Source organism: Haliotis asinina, chromosome 1 (genome assembly GCF_037392515.1).
Source record: "Haliotis asinina isolate JCU_RB_2024 chromosome 1, JCU_Hal_asi_v2, whole genome shotgun sequence".
Taxonomy (NCBI): Eukaryota; Metazoa; Mollusca; class Gastropoda; order Lepetellida; family Haliotidae; genus Haliotis; species Haliotis asinina.
The window spans coordinates 13,272,287-13,290,438 of record NC_090280.1 but is presented as its reverse complement, the minus strand read 5'-3'; the positions used below and the strand labels follow the sequence as shown (position 1 = coordinate 13,290,438).

Genomic DNA, 18,152 nt, shown 5'->3' with positions numbered 1-18,152 from the left:
GATTTCATTATTGAATTGTGATTATTATGTTCTGTAGATAGCTGCATTTTAATTCATGGTAGTTCAGATTAGTAACTTGAATTGTTAGTGGCTGTACCCTCAAAGGGGGTTGAAGTACCGTAAAATTATTGTCCTCCTGAGAGGGTACGTAAGTCCCAAAACATTTCATGTACGTTCAGACTTCCACTGTTTTTAATCATAGTATATGTGTATTTTTAATTTTTGGCTAGATGTGACTAAATTGCTAACGGCTGAAGGGATGATGCAAATCCAACTAGGGTCCATGCAGGTAGCAAAAGTACTGTAAGTCCCCATGGTCCCTAGTATGGTGATCTACCTTCAGTTGTTGGCAATCTATAGCCTGATTTTATGTTGTATTGTCCAAATAATGCTATTAGTTTTATTTTTTCCACACTAGTTTTAATTCACATTGTGATATTCTAGCTGTTTTACTGTCCTTCGCCGACAGATTTTATAATACACATAGAGTCCTTTTCTTTGTTACATGTTCTCGTCACGATATGGCTGAGATATTGCCGATGTGACGTTAAATATTAACTCTCTCTCTCTCTCTCTTTCTTCTCCTCCTTGGCAGTTGGTTAGGCCACAAGTTGACCTAACAGAAACGACTTTTAAAAAATCAGAAACTAATGAATTACAGTATAAACAAGTATATAATCAACTGAAACATAAATATAGCAATTATACATCCTTATTTACAGATGGATCCAAGGACGGTGGCGCAGTGGCTTGTGCCACTGTCATTGGATCCAGAACAATATCTTCTCGATTACCAGATAATAGTTCTATTTTTATAGGAGAAGCTAACGCCATATTAACAGCTCTCAAATATATTCAAAGACACCCTCAACGTAAACAATATATAATCTATTCCGACCCTCTTTCTTGCCTTCAGGCGATTAAAACTATCTCTTGTAAACATCCACTTTTAATAGAAATAATTGAATTGTATAATGATCTTGCTACTGGCCAATGCGACATCGTCTGTTGTTGGTTACCAAGCCATGTAGGTATTTCTGGTAACACAATGGCCGATTTTGCTGCCAAGGCAGCACTCTGTGACTCCACTTCTTATTCCGTACTCAGACTATAAAACTGCTATTAGACCTTATATCCGCAATCTGATGCAAAAGAAGTGGGACACCCAGGTAGGTATCAATAAATTACATATAAAATAAAACCTTATATCGGTTATACTTACTTGGGTTTTCAATCCAGATCTGAGGAGGTCATTATGCGACGATGTCGCATTGGCCATACGAGGTATACTCACGAATATTTATTAAAAGGTGAAGATCCTCCGTTTTGTATCCCTTGTGATGAAAGAATCACAGTCAAGCATATCCTCCTTGACTGTATTGAATATTCCATCACAAGGGATAATTTTTTTCACTCACGAACTTTGAAGGATCTTTTTAAAAATGTTACCTCTCATTTAATTATTGCATTTTTAAAAGACATAAATTTGCTAAATGAATTGTAAATAGATAATTATTTTATTCTTGGAAGTTTGAACTAGTAACTTGGAGTGTTAGTGGCTGTATCCTTGAGGGGGGTTAAAGCACTGTAAAATTATTGTCCTCCTGAGAGGGTACGTAAGTCCCAAAACATTTAAAGTACATGAAAACGTTCCACTGTTTCTAATCGTAGAATAACTGTCTTTTTACTTTATGGCTAGATTTCCTGAATTGCTAACGGCTGAAGGGATGATGTAAATCCAGCTAGGGTCCATGCAGGAAGCAATGTACTGTAAGTCCCCATGGTCCCTAGTATGGTGATCTACCTTCTGTCGTTGGTGATATATAGCCCGTGTTTTATATTGTGTTGTCCAAATAGTAATATTAGTTTTAAGTTTCCACACTAGTTTTAAACTGTAACTGTGATATTCTAGTCGTAGTCCTTTGCTGACAGGTTTATTTATTAAATACATATTATTTCTTTCGGTGTTAAATGTTCTCGTCACGATATGGCTGAAATATTGCCGATGTGACGTTAAATATAAACTCACTCACTCACTATGGTGAACACCTCAAAAAGCTTGTTGACCACGGGGAGGAGTGTTATAGGTCTGTAGTTTTCTGGGAGGTGCTTTGGTTTTCTGTTACCTTTATATAGAAAGTGATATTCCTTCCTTGCATGCTTCCGGGATTTTTTAAACGTTTTTATCACCTCTGTGAAAACCTTGGCTAAATAGTATGCAAGTGTGTCACCACCATACAGTAAGTGCTCGTTCTCGATGAGGTCATGACCTGGCGCTTTCCTTTTCTTCAGGGTCATTATGGACTTGACAACTTCTTTTGTACTAACTTCCATGGCTTACTCTGGTGAGTCCGCGTGAGAACTATCCAGTAGACGTTGAACATCAGAGTCATCTTCCGTCTTGAAACAAGTATCAAATGCAGGCGAGTACTTGTCACTGTGTCAGTCACTATAGAAGCCAGTAAAAGCTGAGAGAATGATGAGGTGTGGGTCATGGACATGCTTGTCGTTAATCTGGAAACTGGGGCAGTTGATGTGAGGAGTTTGACGTTTCTGATTTATCTTTTCCAGAAGAGGCGAGAGTGTAATTGTAAGGCGGCGAGCGGTCAGGCAGCCGTTATGTAGGTCATGCATTGACGAAGGCAGGCAGTTTAATGTACTCCAGTTAATCAGAGACTATATACCGATATATGGTCTCTGAGTTAATCGTGTCGTCAACACGACAACCAGCCTTTATATACAAGGTCCCTGACTCCTGAATATTCGAGCACATACGACCATTAACGTAGAATTCTCTCGTAATCTCACGGAATTACGCTCTACCAAGCAAAACACAAACTCTAAGGGAGGTAACCTTCAAGCCTGCTGCCAAAGTAGGAAAAGCACTGAACATTTATGATACGAAATATGACCCATAATAACTATATTTATTACTTAATTAATAATACAATTTACAGAAAATACACTCTCGTAACAACTTGCATGATGTAGATGGAAGGTCGTTGCAAATATGGTGTTTGTATTGTTCAAAATGTACATTGTTGCATTTGTGCCACGAAAAGTGTTTTCTACTGATGTTGGGCTGCTGGAAAGTCAGAGCCTTAGGTGGAAGGAGGATTGTCATCTTGATAGGAGCATGATCTCAGACGTAATTCCAGTGGTCGGGGTCCATAATGTTTCTCCTTTGAATTTGATTTGGAGAATAGTCTGTTATGAATATGTAGTCAAGTAAGGTATGACCCGGTTGAAATGAGAAGTGAGGCCTCTTGGACCTCCATTTATAGTGGAAATAGTGCTGGAACTTATACAACATTGTTCATGATCAGTCAGTTTGACAGCTGTGCGGCGGTATGTATTCAAGGTCAATCTTAAGATAACTGAGGAGCATCTTTTTCATGCTATCTAAATTTCACTCTCTACATACCTGCAATTTCAACACACTCTGCAGAACAATCGGTGTAACTTTCCCCAGCAGGTAAACATTTGGCAGAATCACCCTTCATTCTCACACAGCAGCAGAATGCTCCTCCTGTACTTGGGGTATATTCCAGTGAGAGTGATTCGGTTGAGGTAACAGTTGTTCCACCCTGTAGACACATCAAACATATTCTCATTACAAGATGAAACAAAAGTGCTGAAGCAGAAAAGCTTTCACATGGATTAATTTATTCTGATGACAAAATGAGGAGATAATCATGATGATATTGCGCTTTAAGTACGCACAATGATTATCAATGAACAATGATTCAATATATGCTGAATAGTTCGCTTGTATGATGTAGAATATTACCTACATCGGAAAGCTGATATCTGTTTAGAAATACACCGGCCTTTTCACCTTCTGCCCAATAAATTCTTCATTGGTTCATGTATCGCAAGGGAGAATCATATCACCTGCACTGTGTACTACTATTATAAACGCAGCCATATCTATTCAGCTGCATGATCGTCTTTTCGAAACCATGCTGTGTGCATCACTTGCAAAACATATAGAACCTTCACCAAATCGTCACTCCCACTTGTTATATACCTTCACCAAATCGTCACTCCCACTTGTTTATCCTGCATTTCTATGCATGCATTTAAAAGCCACTGAATGAAATTATTTCCGTTTTGATTTAGTGTAATGCTAGAGACTGATAATAATTAAACAAACTGGGTAGAGAGTAAACGTTTCTCAAAGGGACTCCCAAATCCCCCATTGATGTTATCCGACTTTCCTGTGCTTGTTAATCTACTCAGTCAGAAACTGTTTGACAAACCAATACTTGGAGTAATACAAGACACTTGCTATGGATGTAACGAGTGTCTTGTTTTCCGTACCAACTTCTAAATGCCTGTCAAATATCTAAAACTTGGAGTGACACGAAATTTGTGAGTATATGGATGATGTGAAAAACGTCAGCTTCTATAATTTTCTTACGTTTTGAGAATAAAACAAGGAAAACATTTCGATTTCTAACTTTGGTCATAGGTAAATAAATACTAGTACATCTGAAAACATGATTATTTCCACCCAAACGCACAAGTGTTATTGACATATGAAATTTCTAAACTAGGGTATGATCGTTGTAACTTCAACATCATAATGCACAGAACGTTTTCTACGGAAACTTTAATGTACGTTTACGTTCAACTTGCATGACAATGTCAAGGAGGAAAAGTGGTTAGCAATATGCAAGCACTTAGGAGCTGTCGTGAACAGGGACAATGAATGAAAACGGCTTTTTGGTATTTGGGATCTTTAGCTACATGAAAGAATATAGACTCACTGATGTAAATCGAACGATTGCCTTTGGACATTTGCAGTCTCAATCTTCGAAGTCAAAGCGGTGCCAACAGTTTTGGAAGCTCATGGTGGTCACAATAGACATTGAAGACAACGTCCAACTTAGAACGGAAGCCTCCATTTATTGAACATTTCATAAGCTATACATGTGAGCAGACATTAGATCTTTTATGCTGTGGGATTTGCACTTGGGCTGACAGCCATGGGCAGTGTGACCTCTACACGCTTAAGACTGGAGATTCCATGACCATACATAAACAGGAAAGTATGTATCATTTAGTCACCTGACACTGTCGCTGGCCAAGAAGAGCCAGCCTCACACAGACCGTTCTTTCTTCCACTCAAACTGGTCATACTAATCGTATGCTGACCAGTACATTATAAATATTTCCATATTATGTATTGTGTGCGTGTCCACATGAGCCAGCATGGATTGCGGTTTTCGTTATACTTGTGCATAAGAAAGTGAAGGTGACATGTCTTCGGCCTCTGGTAGGACATAAGGCGTATATGGGTAGAAACAGATTTGAGTAAAAACGAAACTTATGACAGTTACCAAAAGCACACATATAACCTATTCACAACAGGTATAAGTGCAAGAAGTTTGGTCGGGGAGATTTCTAATGGGTAATGCTGAAGGTTTAATACTCATATTAAGTGTACATATTCAGCGACAACATTTTTTCACCTATCACCTCAAAGTAGTAAAATGGTATGAGTCTAGTAAGTCACATGTGATAAATTCCTTAAGGCCAGGTACGTGCTGTCTAAACATCACACACACAGTCAAAGTATATCAACTAACCTGAACCAAGTAAAGTGAACCATATCCAAGAGATGTCAGCCCATCGCACGTCACCTTCTTTGTATTGCTTGAATAAGTGGCTCTTATGGTTCCCTGTGGAATATCTGTTAAACAATCAAAGGCAAACTTCCTGTATTCATACCCTGTGGATATAGAGGACGCAAAACACATCCGTACTCAAATACTTTGCTGTACTGTCACGATTACCTTATGTATCAGATTCCTCAGCAGAAGACAACCAAAGGTCCAATTCCCTGTATCATGCAACACGTCTGATATATCAAATGGATGTTATGAACCACTTAGATGTGGCACAATACATTTCCACCGGCACATTTCAAACTTGCTGAATCAGTAATACTAGTATTAAACCTCAAGATGTTTGAATAGATAGGCTTTGTTTGCTGAATGAAATAGACTGCTGGAAGTTTTATGACCTGTCTCAGTAGACATGAGAAGATCAGGGTTTGAAACCAATCATATTTTAATCTGACCACACGGCATCGTTTACTTTCACACTTTTTTATGCACTGCAAATAATAGAAACAGAAGCACTGACATATGAACAATAGCTTTAGACGTTCTCATCCAGTTTTCCCTGTCATTCGCCGCATGTTGGTGTGTGGTCCTAAGCAGGTCAAAGACCAGTGCAAGTTTAGCACTACTGGTCCTTTGATGGATGAACATGTTTGGCACATATCTTTTGCATGAGATGGTCGTATGACTTTTAAACTTCTATCGCATCACATACTGTTTGGTTGTAGTGGGCATCGATTCATTCACCAGCACGATAATGTTAGACTTTTAGGCACACTCGTTGTTGATGGAAGTAGGGCAATATAAGTACACACAATATTACAAAGATGCCGGGATTAGGAGGTGGAGATTAACAAGGAATATGATGCTTTGAGAGTCAATTGTCATGCACTTAGCTGGCCAGGTAAAAAACTTTTTCCCGAATGTAAGGAAAACACCAAATAACAATGATCAACAGGAAATATAATAGATATGGCACCGTACTGCAGAAAAACCAGTCTCAATAAGGTTTTACCTTCATCTCTTAAATCGACATTAAATGATATGAGCGCACACATAAAAACACGTTTTGATAGTGACAGTTTGTAGTTTCGCTATCGTATCTCAAAATATTGTTTTCGCAATGGAAAACCTCAGTTGTCACATAATCTACTCACTCTGTAATGACAAATATCACTTGTAATTTGGACAACCTGGACTGAAAATACATTTCAAGTAGGGATGGTGGCTGTGTAGTTGGTGATGGTTGAAAAATTAGCATAAAGAAAAGTATTTGTACTCTCGGAAATACATATTTTTCTCTTATCATGGCTGATGTTGATTGTTTGAATCCGAATACAGGTAGAGGGATCCACCTAAATGTCTAATTTGTGATCTGTTCTGAAACATCTGAGCATGTCTGTGGCAGTTTGGTTTTTCAGTAATATCGTTGAGCTATCTTCTTAATGTTGAGTCTAAACATACTTTATTCACAGAGTGGAAATGATCAAGGACATGTTCTTGTGACTTAAAAGTCCCAATTTTCTACTCAATCAATCACTGGAAACAGACACAGAGAAAGATCGAAATTTCAGGGAAATATATCGTAATACAAAAAGTGTATAGAAAGAAATCTACAGGATTTTGATTTACTCATATACTGATATACATTTTTATGTATTTTCATTTCTTAATGATTTGACACGTGTTATGCAACAGAGTGAAACAGTGTGAACATAATATGCATATTGGTGGTTTGCTTGGAGATGACAGACTCACTTGGTCTCAGTTGGTATTTGTAACACTTTAAAGGGAATATAGGATATGAGAAGGATGCCTTTGATAATAATTTTGGAAACGAAGCCATTTTGAATAAAAACGATGTGAGGGTTTGTTAGTGTTATTTTAATTACCCATTCAATCTCTGTAAAATCTATCAGTAGCATTCATTTGTATACTCTATCTTTAAAGTATAAGACGTATGGGGTCTCTTCTCACTGAATCACCATTCATGATTATACAGCATACATGACAATGAGTGCTTTTGATATCGGCCTCCTTATCTGCTAGGGTCATATGCATTGGTGTTATGTTACACATTTTTTCACTGATCTTTTCCTCCTCATGCCGTAAACAGTTTAGAAATTTCTCAGCTGTGTCTATAAATAACGAGAGGGTTAGTTTGGCCATCACAACGCACAACCACATAACCAAAACCACATGCCTCGTGCTGTTGAACTTTCTGAGTGTAACTTTGTTTAGGGGATGGAGCCACCATATCAACTGGTTTAATAATGGCTTCAAAGTCCGTGTAGATAATGATCATATTGACCTTATCAGCCACTCAACCATACCCCCTAATAGTATAACGTTCTAGTGTTTCCCGAATTTTTTTCAAATGATCTGTCAATAGAAGAGTTGATAGTATCTAGTTGTGTTATAACTTCCTGGTTACTTCTGAAGTAAACAATGGTCTGGTCTGTTGCATTCCCCTGTTGTTTCTCTAATGACATCTTTAATGTGAGTTGAAATTTAATACCTCTTATATCATTCAGTTCTCCATTCACTTTATCAAATGCTAATTGCCTTACATCTTCAACGCCTATGTTTCTTTGTACTTCCATCTTCCACCCTTTCACACTCAGTAGGCGTGAATTATAATTCCATAGGGGCCTGTTCATTGAGTAATTCAATGAGCTCAGACTTTCTCATACGTGAATATTTTCTCAATTCCTTTTCACACGCTTGTAATTTTAAATCTTTCACAGTAGGGTCTTTTTGAAATGTTATACCTATTAAAGTTTGTAATTGAGCGTTTTCATACGAGAGTAACCCCGCATACCAAAGACCCTCGCTCTCATTCTTAATTCACACACTGTCGGCATATTGTAGGATTCATACCTTCTGTAAATCATTTTTTGTAATTGGTTGTCACCAGCTGAGAGCTGGCGTGACACAGTGCACTGCTGTGACCCAGTTATCGATGGATTTCCCATTTAGACATTTATGAAGTAAAGGGAATAGCAGCTCACAGTGGTTGTTTCCCTTCCACTGTGAGCTTGTGTGCAGGAGACAGGTTGTGTCATTTTAGGTGTAGTGTTTGTAATGGGGGTCTAGATCTATGTTATTAATATTAAATATCTATTTGATTGACCTGGAGCAGGACCCTCATTGTTAATACTACTCAATATGTCCAAGGTGCATTGTTTGGAGCAAAATAAATTGGTGCAAACATAGAAAGTTCGGTTTCAGTTTGAAACAAGAAAATGATGCACTTGGATTCTTAAAACTCACTTGACTCACAGTCAGGTAAACTACAGATCTTCAGAGACATTTTAAAGAATCCAAAACAATAATCATAAACGTGGCTCATAGTAGAAAGGCTTTGAAAGGTAAATAGTTTGAGCAAACGAAAAAATAACAAAATGAACATACACTTGAGAAGATGGGCGCTATAAAATATTTTTCAGTTTAATCATAACTTTTTATGGAAAATAACTGCTTTCTCACCAAAAACTGACAGAGTGGTCGTCCCTTTCAAAAAGGAAGTGAAATTGGCAACCTCAACTTGATAGATGCCATCATCAGCTGGTGTTACATTACTCAGAATAATTCCAGCATTTCCTACTTGTGTAACTCTTGATACATAGGCAGAATCTGGTATAAATGATCCAAGAGAAAGTGAAGTCACAGTTGCATTTAATGATGTTGCTGCATCACTGTTCCTCTTTGTCCATCCAATACTAGTCGGTGTTCCTGAAGTGTAGATCCAGTCAAATGTGGCAGCATCTCCTTCACAAGCGGTAGTTGTAACATTTGGAGAACTTGTGAAGACAAATGCTAAAAAGTAAAAGAAATATCATTTGAAATCTGAAACCCCTTCAGTACTGAAAAACACAGCATCATGATAAGTCTTCTTCACTTGTTGGTGAAAGTAGTCCTTCATTTTATATTACTTGATATTCATTGAAACACGTCAAAATGTGATTCAATCCATGCCAAAGAAAACATATGGTCATTATTTTGATCGTTTCAGAGTTCCCCTCAGGACAAATGGCAATGGAAGATACTAGGTGCCGAAACATGTGCTTTACAAATTATGTCGTCACCTGTGGTGTTGAAGTATATATTTCTTGAAAGAATAAGAGCTGTGTAAAGTGAGGCTTCTCGACGGAAAATAAAAAAAACATCTAGTATTTCTACCTTATGCTTTACAATCCAGTCATTGTAGTGCTTCTCCCGTGATATACAAAGACAGGTGAACAAATTTCTTTTTGTTTTACTCGGAACTCTTTTTACCATGCCTTAGGTACACCACTGGGTGATAATGCACACATATTACGAGTTTTAGATGCGTTTGTGAAATGCACTGACATCACTATGAACACTGACTTGTCCAAAAGTTCCTACCAGCACTTACAGAGCATCGCACTATCTTGTCATTAAAACTATTCACTGTATACATCTAGACTTCTATTCAAAATCATGCAAATCCAATTTCATATACTGCATATCTCAGTGCATATTTGTACTTTTTGGTATTTTGGTATGCCAATAGAGAGACAAACAAATGACATCTACTATCTGATATATGATGTGAAAACTAATCCTTTCAGTAGAACCCTAATTGAGTGGTATAGACTTGTGAACAAACTTGCATATAACACAATGTATTATGTAAAATACTCACAATTTTATAAATATCAACTTCATCATTTTGTGAGGGAGACGTTAACGTTTCATTCAGTATTATGGTCCGTCTCTCTCTCTCTCTCTCTCTCTCTCTCTCTCTCTCTCTGTGTGTGTGTGTGTGTGTGTGTGTGTGTGTATTGTCGCAAGTACTAGAATTTGTACTTTACTGAGGAAGTGAAATCAGAAATATGACACATGTTGCATTTGGCCATTTTCTAAATGGCATTGTGTGACCAGAGCTTTCGACCGTGGGAGCAGCGCCAGTTTACACTTATCAGCGAGGTACACAAAGTACACAGTCTAGACTACCATTTGTCCGACTTTCATTTTTGTGGAAGTCGCGGTGGCTGAGCGATCTAGGCGGCTGACTTTGTGTGCGGGCTATTAGATGCCTGACGTTGTGGGTGCGGGTTCAAATCCCGGATGGGACTCAACAAGAACTAGAATTTGTACTTTACTAAATCCCAAATATGACACATGTTGTATTCCGCCACTTTCTAATCACTACGGCGATATACGGAAGCGACATTTCGGTTCTAAAACCGTTATCGTGCAAGTGATGAGGAGCATGAGAAAAGAGGAGCATATATACAATTTAGCAGATATGTTTGTACGTAACAATGGAGAATTAGGAAGCCAGACACAATCACAACATGTGGGATTTGATAATGATTAGATACTAGAATCTGTATTTTTCAACGAAAGTGTAATCCCAAGTATAACATATGTTTCTTCCTCGTTATTCTGTAACAATATATGTACTTCGTTTCGTTTCATTATCTAAATACATTGCAGGTCTCTACGCATTGTCTTTCAGGACGTTACTGGAGACTACATGTTGATTGTGTATAACAGAGCTATCAGTCTGTCTCAGTGTGTGGACGTACCTTTACAGCCATGTGGAGACATCAAGGCAAGTAGCAACAGGTAGTACATATCCATTACGAAATGTAACATTCTCATCATGTCAGCGTTTATTGCTTGTTTCAATTCCTGCTGGACAATCTTTGTTAAGCTGCTTCCTGCGCGTGTGTGCTTCCAGGCTGGTTTCCAAGATACGCCCACTTACTGATAAGCTGGGCAATATAACTTCGACGCATGTTGCTGCAAGCACTGGAAGCCGTAAACTAGCAAGCCGTAAACTAGCTTTACTCAGCGTAATGTTTGTACAATATAACGACTTATCTGTCAATGAAAAGTAGACAAAGCGATCAAGGTATACTGTGACCAGGGGGCTCATTCCCACTTACCCAGTTTACTGGGGAGATTAAAAAAGATTAACAGTTACGGGTTACCCCAGCTTTGTCTGGTTTTGTACTGGCGAGTGGGTTTAATATTTAGCGTCACATCGACAACATTGCAGCCATATCGTGGCGAGAGGAATTTCATTTGTATCAATATGAAAATCAATAAATTGAGAACGTAAAAACCTGCCATGAAAATACTAGATTTTCACAGATATGAACATAAAATTAGCATATGAAACTAAAACTGTAATTGACGAAGACAATACAGTATAAGACGCGGACTACTGATCACGAACAACTGAAGGTAAATCACCATACTAGGGACAATTGGGAGACAATCCCTTAAAACGTGCCATAATAAAATATTTATCTAGTTACAAATCTGTTAGAAAATCTAATTCTTTTTAAAATGCAATAATTAAATGAGCACTAATATCGTTTAAAAAACCTTCAAAAGTTAGTGATTTAAAATACTCATCCCTTGTGATGGAATATTCAACACAGTCAAGCAGGACATGCTTGGCTGTGATTCGTTCATCACAAGGGATACAAAACACAGGATCCTCGCCTTTCAAAAGGTACTTATGACTGGTGTATCTGGTGTATCCAGTGCGACATCGTCGAATAATGACCTCACCAAATCTGGACTGACAACCCACGTACATATAACCGAGATAGAGTTTAATTGCATGTTGTTTTATACCTCCTCAGTTTAATAAGTGATAGGAAGTCAGGTTCCATACGTAAAATGAAATTCATGAAATGAAGGCGAAGAGTGAGTTGTGGGATGAACGTGACACCTAACGGTCAACAGCATTCATGCAAGGACGCACATTCATACAATGATTAAGGCAACAGGAGGTTCTATACTCTTTTTACCTTAGAATAAAAACAAAGTCAGTATGTCTTTGTTACACTACCGTTTGTTCATTTGCGTCACGGAATGTATTCCATTTAACTGAGAGAGAATGTGTGCAGACAGGAGATGAAAATATATATGTGGTTCACAAATACACATGTAAACTGTAATTTCGTGAAATGCATTGAACACATGTGTATGTGCTGTCGACAATCTGGCGTCTGTGGTTTCATCATGAGCGTGCGTAACACGTTTGTTCATGTGCATCTTGACAAACTGCTCTTGATTTGGGAAGTAAAATACTTCATCGTTGAAAGAATGGATACTTACATATAACCCGCGCATTAAGCGCTATAGTGGAGACGTTCTCAGACGATAAGATCTCTGGCACTGGTTCAAGATAGCAATGACCAATGCTCCCGCCATTCCATGACCATCCACTCCAACACTGTGAGGATCTGTTTAAGGAATAAGGGAACCACGTCGTCCCACGTTAACCTATACTGATGCAATGTCATTCTAAAACAATAACTCTAGTAATATCAAAACGGTCCATGAAATGACAATCGGAACGTCTTGATCAAAATCACGAGTATTGTCACACCATTAGATAAGAGACAGTATAGTTTATGTGGCGACTAAAATGTAGGTTTAAAATCCCGCTTTACATTTACTAACACATAAAGAGCCCTCGAAGCGAACGTTAATTATTGAATTTGTAGCAGAATGTAACTTAGTAGACTCTCTGAAAGGACTGAAGCCATCTGCAAAGAGCAAAATGAGGTAGTCAAAAGGAAGTAATGTAGAACGGGTTAAAGACGTCCATGCCGCTTGGTAGTCACGTGTACGATGCTTCCATATGGTGGTGAAAATATACGTAGGTAGATATACACATAGGGAAAAAAGTTAAGCACCCCCAGTACCCGATCGAGCACATTTGGGACATTATTGGACTACGTATACAAAATCGAGATCACCCTGTATTGAACCTTCAGCAATGGAGGCAGCACTGCATGAAGAATGGCAGAGATTACCCATGAATCAGTTTCAACGCCATGTTAGGGTATGGGTCGGAGAAGAGAGGCTGCCATCCGTGCAAATGGGGGATATACCCGTTATTGACTGTAATTTGTTGTAGACACCAAATGTGAGTTTGTTGACAAATGCCATCATCACATGTTCACCAATAGATATGCCAGCTCCATAGTTTCAGCGATGTTTCACTTTGATGAAAATTCAGTCGTTAGTTGCTATGACCTAAAAGCAATAAACAGATTGTAAAGCAATCAGATCAGGTATTCCTGTATTCGCAAATGTCTGCTCTTTCACTGCCTGTTTGAGTCCCCTACGTTTCATATACCATATTCACACAATAGGCATTTATATTCTCTTCAACATCTGAAACACTAGGGGGTGCTTCACTTATTTTCCTATGTATATAGGCACAACAGCAGTGCATTGCATGGTAAAACTTGCATAGAGTAAAAATAGTAGTAAGTCCTTATGAGGTTTGTAGCCAACAAGTGAGTGGACGAATATGGAAAAACATGGACGATAATAGTGCAACCGATTAGCATTTCATATTGACAACCAAGTTCAGTCTATGTATTGTAATTGCTTCCAACTCCCAAATGGAAGATATTGGTGTTAATGCAATATCATATCATTTGTTGGTAAAATTTGGAGTGAGTGAGTAGGTTTAGTTTTTCGCTGCACTCAGCAATATTGCAGCTATATGGCAGTGGTCTATAAATAATCGACCCTAGGACCAGACAATCAAGTTATCAACAGCATAAACACAAATGGGAACGATGACGTGTGTCAGCCAAGTCAGCGACCCTGACCACCCGATCCCGTTAGTCGCCTCGTACGACAAGCACAGAGCCGCCTTTTATGGCAAGCATGGGTTGCTGAAGGCCTGTTCTACCCCGGGACCTTCACTAGTCGGTTAAATATGGAACCTCGGTGTATTACTGTAGACCAATGTAACGACATAAACATACATCTGTATAGAAAATCCTTGAGGTGTGTCTTGATTAAATGGAGCTCGGCTTACCTTTCAGTTTGTCACCACATGGTCACCAATAGTTCTGTCTTCACTCGGATATTATCCAATAGAAATAATTGCTTCAGAATCATGATCAGATTGAACACATTTCGATATATTTGCAAGAAATATTCATTTGCGAGAAAAAATGAACATTTTGACGGAAGTTCTTAATGTCACCATTCCAGTCACAGACACGTAGACAAGTCGAATACCTTAACGATATGCACGTGAATTAACAGCTACACTTGAAATTACAGTAGCCTCCAACTATCGAGTTCAAACAAATATGAACGAAGTATTACCTGGTTTTACAAGGATTTGTTGTATGATAATGACATTGTATGTTACTCTTTGGGTGGGTATTATTTTCTCCATCGCGTGCGTCGCTCATTCAATCTCTCATAAGGGCTTCGTGCTCAAACATTTTAAACAAAGAACGTGATAACCACTGGCCATGGGTGCCAGTCCTCTTCTATGTAGCGTTTGTTTCTGCATATATTGGCCATTCCCGAAATGTATTTTACTAAGAAATCTTAATTAGGTTTCAGATCATCCATTATGTTTTACAGTCGCGCATTCGGCAATTCCATGAAACAAACGATATTTTTTCGATTGTGCAACTCCTATAGAATCACATTTACTTATATTTCTCTATATTTGAGATTATAGTCTCCCCAAAGATTTCCTATTTGCAATTTCAAATCTTCACCCTCATGACTGTGTAAGCACGTGGCTGTCTCCACCTCGATCCCAGTATTTTTGTTTCATTTGCGACATTCCTTCTTGAACACATAATGGTTTAAATCTTTTTGCCATATCATTGATGTGTCTGATTAGTCTGCCTCCTGTCTCCATTGTTTTTAGTAGGGTGTACATGGTGAAGTTTGGACAGGAGTCAGCTTGGTGTAGTCAGCTGGAAGAGCTGGAAGATAGATTAGTGCTGTAATCCCACTTAATAGAATATGGTTCAATGTTGCACTGTATTGTTGTAAGTGAAGCTATTCCCATGTGGCGCATCATGGTGCATCTCTCTCCTGTCGGCACAGAACCATGTGATAATTTGAGTAGTCTTATCTGTCCATGACACCACGGTTTACAAGTACTAAGTGCTAATATTCCATCACCCTCATATGTTTCTTGGTTTGTCCGCATATTCTTCCAGGTGCGATTATTCATTCCAACTTTCCAAGAATTACACGAAGGCTTGCATCCTTCATCAGTCTGACATACTGCAATCCACATACTGTTCAAATCCACTTTTCAACCTGTATCCACTTTTACAGGATGATAGATGCCGGTCTGGTGTCCCGATGAAACTAAACAATAACTCGGCTTTCAAGTAGTCACTTTTTTACACAATGTTATTTTCAATTTATGTCATCATTTGTATTCACGATAACTATACTTTTAACATCTGTTTTGTCCTTTATACCAAGCAGAATCGGTTCTTGTGAATGGTATAGGCAAGGTATTCTTTTGCAGTGATCTTGAAATGTTATATTTACCCGTGATAAAATGAACAAGTATCATGTTTTCTGCTCATAACTGCACCACACCAACATTCATAGGTTCAGGTATACAGCTGTTGACCTATCCTGACTGTTCATACATATGCAGTCTACTTCCTGGCTATGTTCAGATTGCCTAGTTCTACGTGTGTGTAAACCAAACTTTCGGTTTCCTTAACATTCCTACTGAGTACAGACGAACACAAAATACATAATATTATTAGATATTGTGTATTCGGCATGTTATGGACGACAATTGGTAAAAATACAATATGACGAAAGTATGAATACTTGAGGTCACTAGCATTTGCCATACACATGGAAAAGCACACGTTAACACATATCATACTTTACAAATAGTTTGTAACAAATAAGTAACAAATCAGATTTGTTTGTTTCACTGACATGCTGATTGAACTGTCACTTGACACAGTCACCGTTACAACGTTAGCACGCTTTATTGTTGACATGAGTGTTAAGTTGAAATACATGCGTCCGTGTGTGTGTCACTTGTACTCGTGTACATTACTATCTGCCTAATGGAGACATTATTCACTGAATTGTAATGCTGATACATACAGTATATTTAATCACATAATGCCGACAGTGATGCAGACTAACAAAATGGTCCAAAGTGTAGAATGGGGCAATTTGACATCTAAACCATGGTCTTCCCCTGTCCGTCCTCCATATTTATCAAGTTCACTGTTGTGACAGTTTCGTCATATCGGAACACTACGAAGTCAATAGACCCTTGTTCGTTGTAGCCAATAGTGGGTAGAGCAATAAAGAGCATCATAATCAATCCTCAAACATCAAATCCATGAATGCACACAAGTGTCTTAAGTTCAGGCAGACTGTAGGCTAATCTGTCAATACAACTGTAAGAAGGTTCTTGAGAGCCATTTAGAAGTCGGTATTCTAATATACGACAAAATGTTATGGATGTGAACTTTTTCTTTATTGTTTTCACAACGTTTCTGGACTATTCCTTGACCCTTCGTCAGTTGGATGCTAAATAACAGTTAAACAGGATGTATATACTAGTAATGCACAGGATATATATACTAGTAATGTGCATGAAGCCAGAGAGGTGATTTAAGCATGTATATACAATTGAAACATAGCAGATGAAAAAGAGGATTAAAATATACGAAAGCTGGTATGGTGTTGTTACAATGGATAAATCAGGAGAAGCCAATGTATTGATAGGTATACAATGGTCGAGGGGTGATTTACTAACAATTAGGGTTTGCGTCGTCGCCGGTCACGGACGTTCGACGCTATGATTGTAGTAGCTTGCCAGTCACTGGAGTGTGACGGACTGTTGACAATGTGTTCAGAAAGGGCTGACTTTAGATCTGATTTTTCTACTGAGGTTCTGTGCTCTTTCAGCCTGATGTCTATGGGGCGAGATGTCCCTCCTACATAGCTACTGCCACAGACACACATAAGCTTGTAGATGCAGTCCCTGGGCTTGTGAGTGGTCTTGGTTTGGTGTACATCTGCCATTGGCCTTCAGAATGGTCTTAAGTGCTTTGTCCGATTTGAATGTCACATCTATACCGTCAGTTTTCTTGAGCAGTCGACTGATGTGGTGGCTAATCTGACCTTGATAGGGAATGTTAATTCTAACTGGGGATACTTCAACATTTTGTCGTATATATTAAAACTGTAAGAACCCCAATAAACTTACTCATAAAGTTGAGCTACACTCGAGATACATGTTCAGTGTTTTTATTGGTAACAATACAAATCGACTTTCCGTCCACCTTTCAAGATAAAGAGCTCACCAACACAATAGCATTTTTTATTTTCACTTGAGTTCACAAGATAACTTCAAAGTCAATACTTTGTATGGCCGCTATTGCAGCAATTACTGCTCGGCATTGTCGACGTTGAGTTCAGGCCATAGGTGCTCGGTTATAGGTTCTGTAATCGGAAAGGCCATGGCAACACCATGACATTAGAACTGACTAGGTAGCTGACCGTGACGCGTGCTGTATGCAAAGAAATTATTAATTCAAATGTTTATTGCATGAAGGGCCATAGGTCCATATACATGAAGTTCATATGATACAATATAGGATCATTTATTGTATATGAATCAGCGTTGTCATGTTGGAACACCTTCCTCTGTTATATCGGTCCATAATCCGACAAGGACTTCGTTGATATACCGATGTG

At 38.4% G+C, this 18,152-nt stretch overlaps 1 protein-coding gene across 1 annotated transcript; it reads right to left on the bottom strand.

The window, feature by feature from the left end:
- Positions 1 to 2,915: 2,915 nt before the first annotated feature.
- LOC137287196 (uncharacterized) lies at positions 2,916 to 11,345 on the bottom strand. The gene is made up of 4 exons (XM_067819384.1): positions 11,189 to 11,345; positions 9,120 to 9,449; positions 5,595 to 5,698; positions 2,916 to 3,587 (listed from the first exon to the last, which is right to left on the bottom strand). The coding sequence occupies exons 1-4, from the start codon at positions 11,265 to 11,267 to the stop codon at positions 3,417 to 3,419; spliced, it is 684 nt and encodes a 227-aa protein (XP_067675485.1). The 5' UTR covers positions 11,268 to 11,345; the 3' UTR covers positions 2,916 to 3,416.
- Positions 11,346 to 18,152: the final 6,807 nt, after the last annotated feature.

Coding starts and splice junctions, on each gene's coding strand:
- LOC137287196 (XM_067819384.1), bottom strand. CDS start 11,267: ATGATGAGAATGTTACATTTCGTAATGGATATGTACTACCTGTTGCTA. Junction 9,450..11,188: donor GTCTCCACATGGCTGTAAAG/GTACGTCCACAC, acceptor TTTACTTTTTAG/CATTTGTCTTCACAAGTTCT. Junction 5,699..9,119: donor GACCACTCTGTCAGTTTTTG/GTGAGAAAGCAG, acceptor ATTGTTTAACAG/ATATTCCACAGGGAACCATA.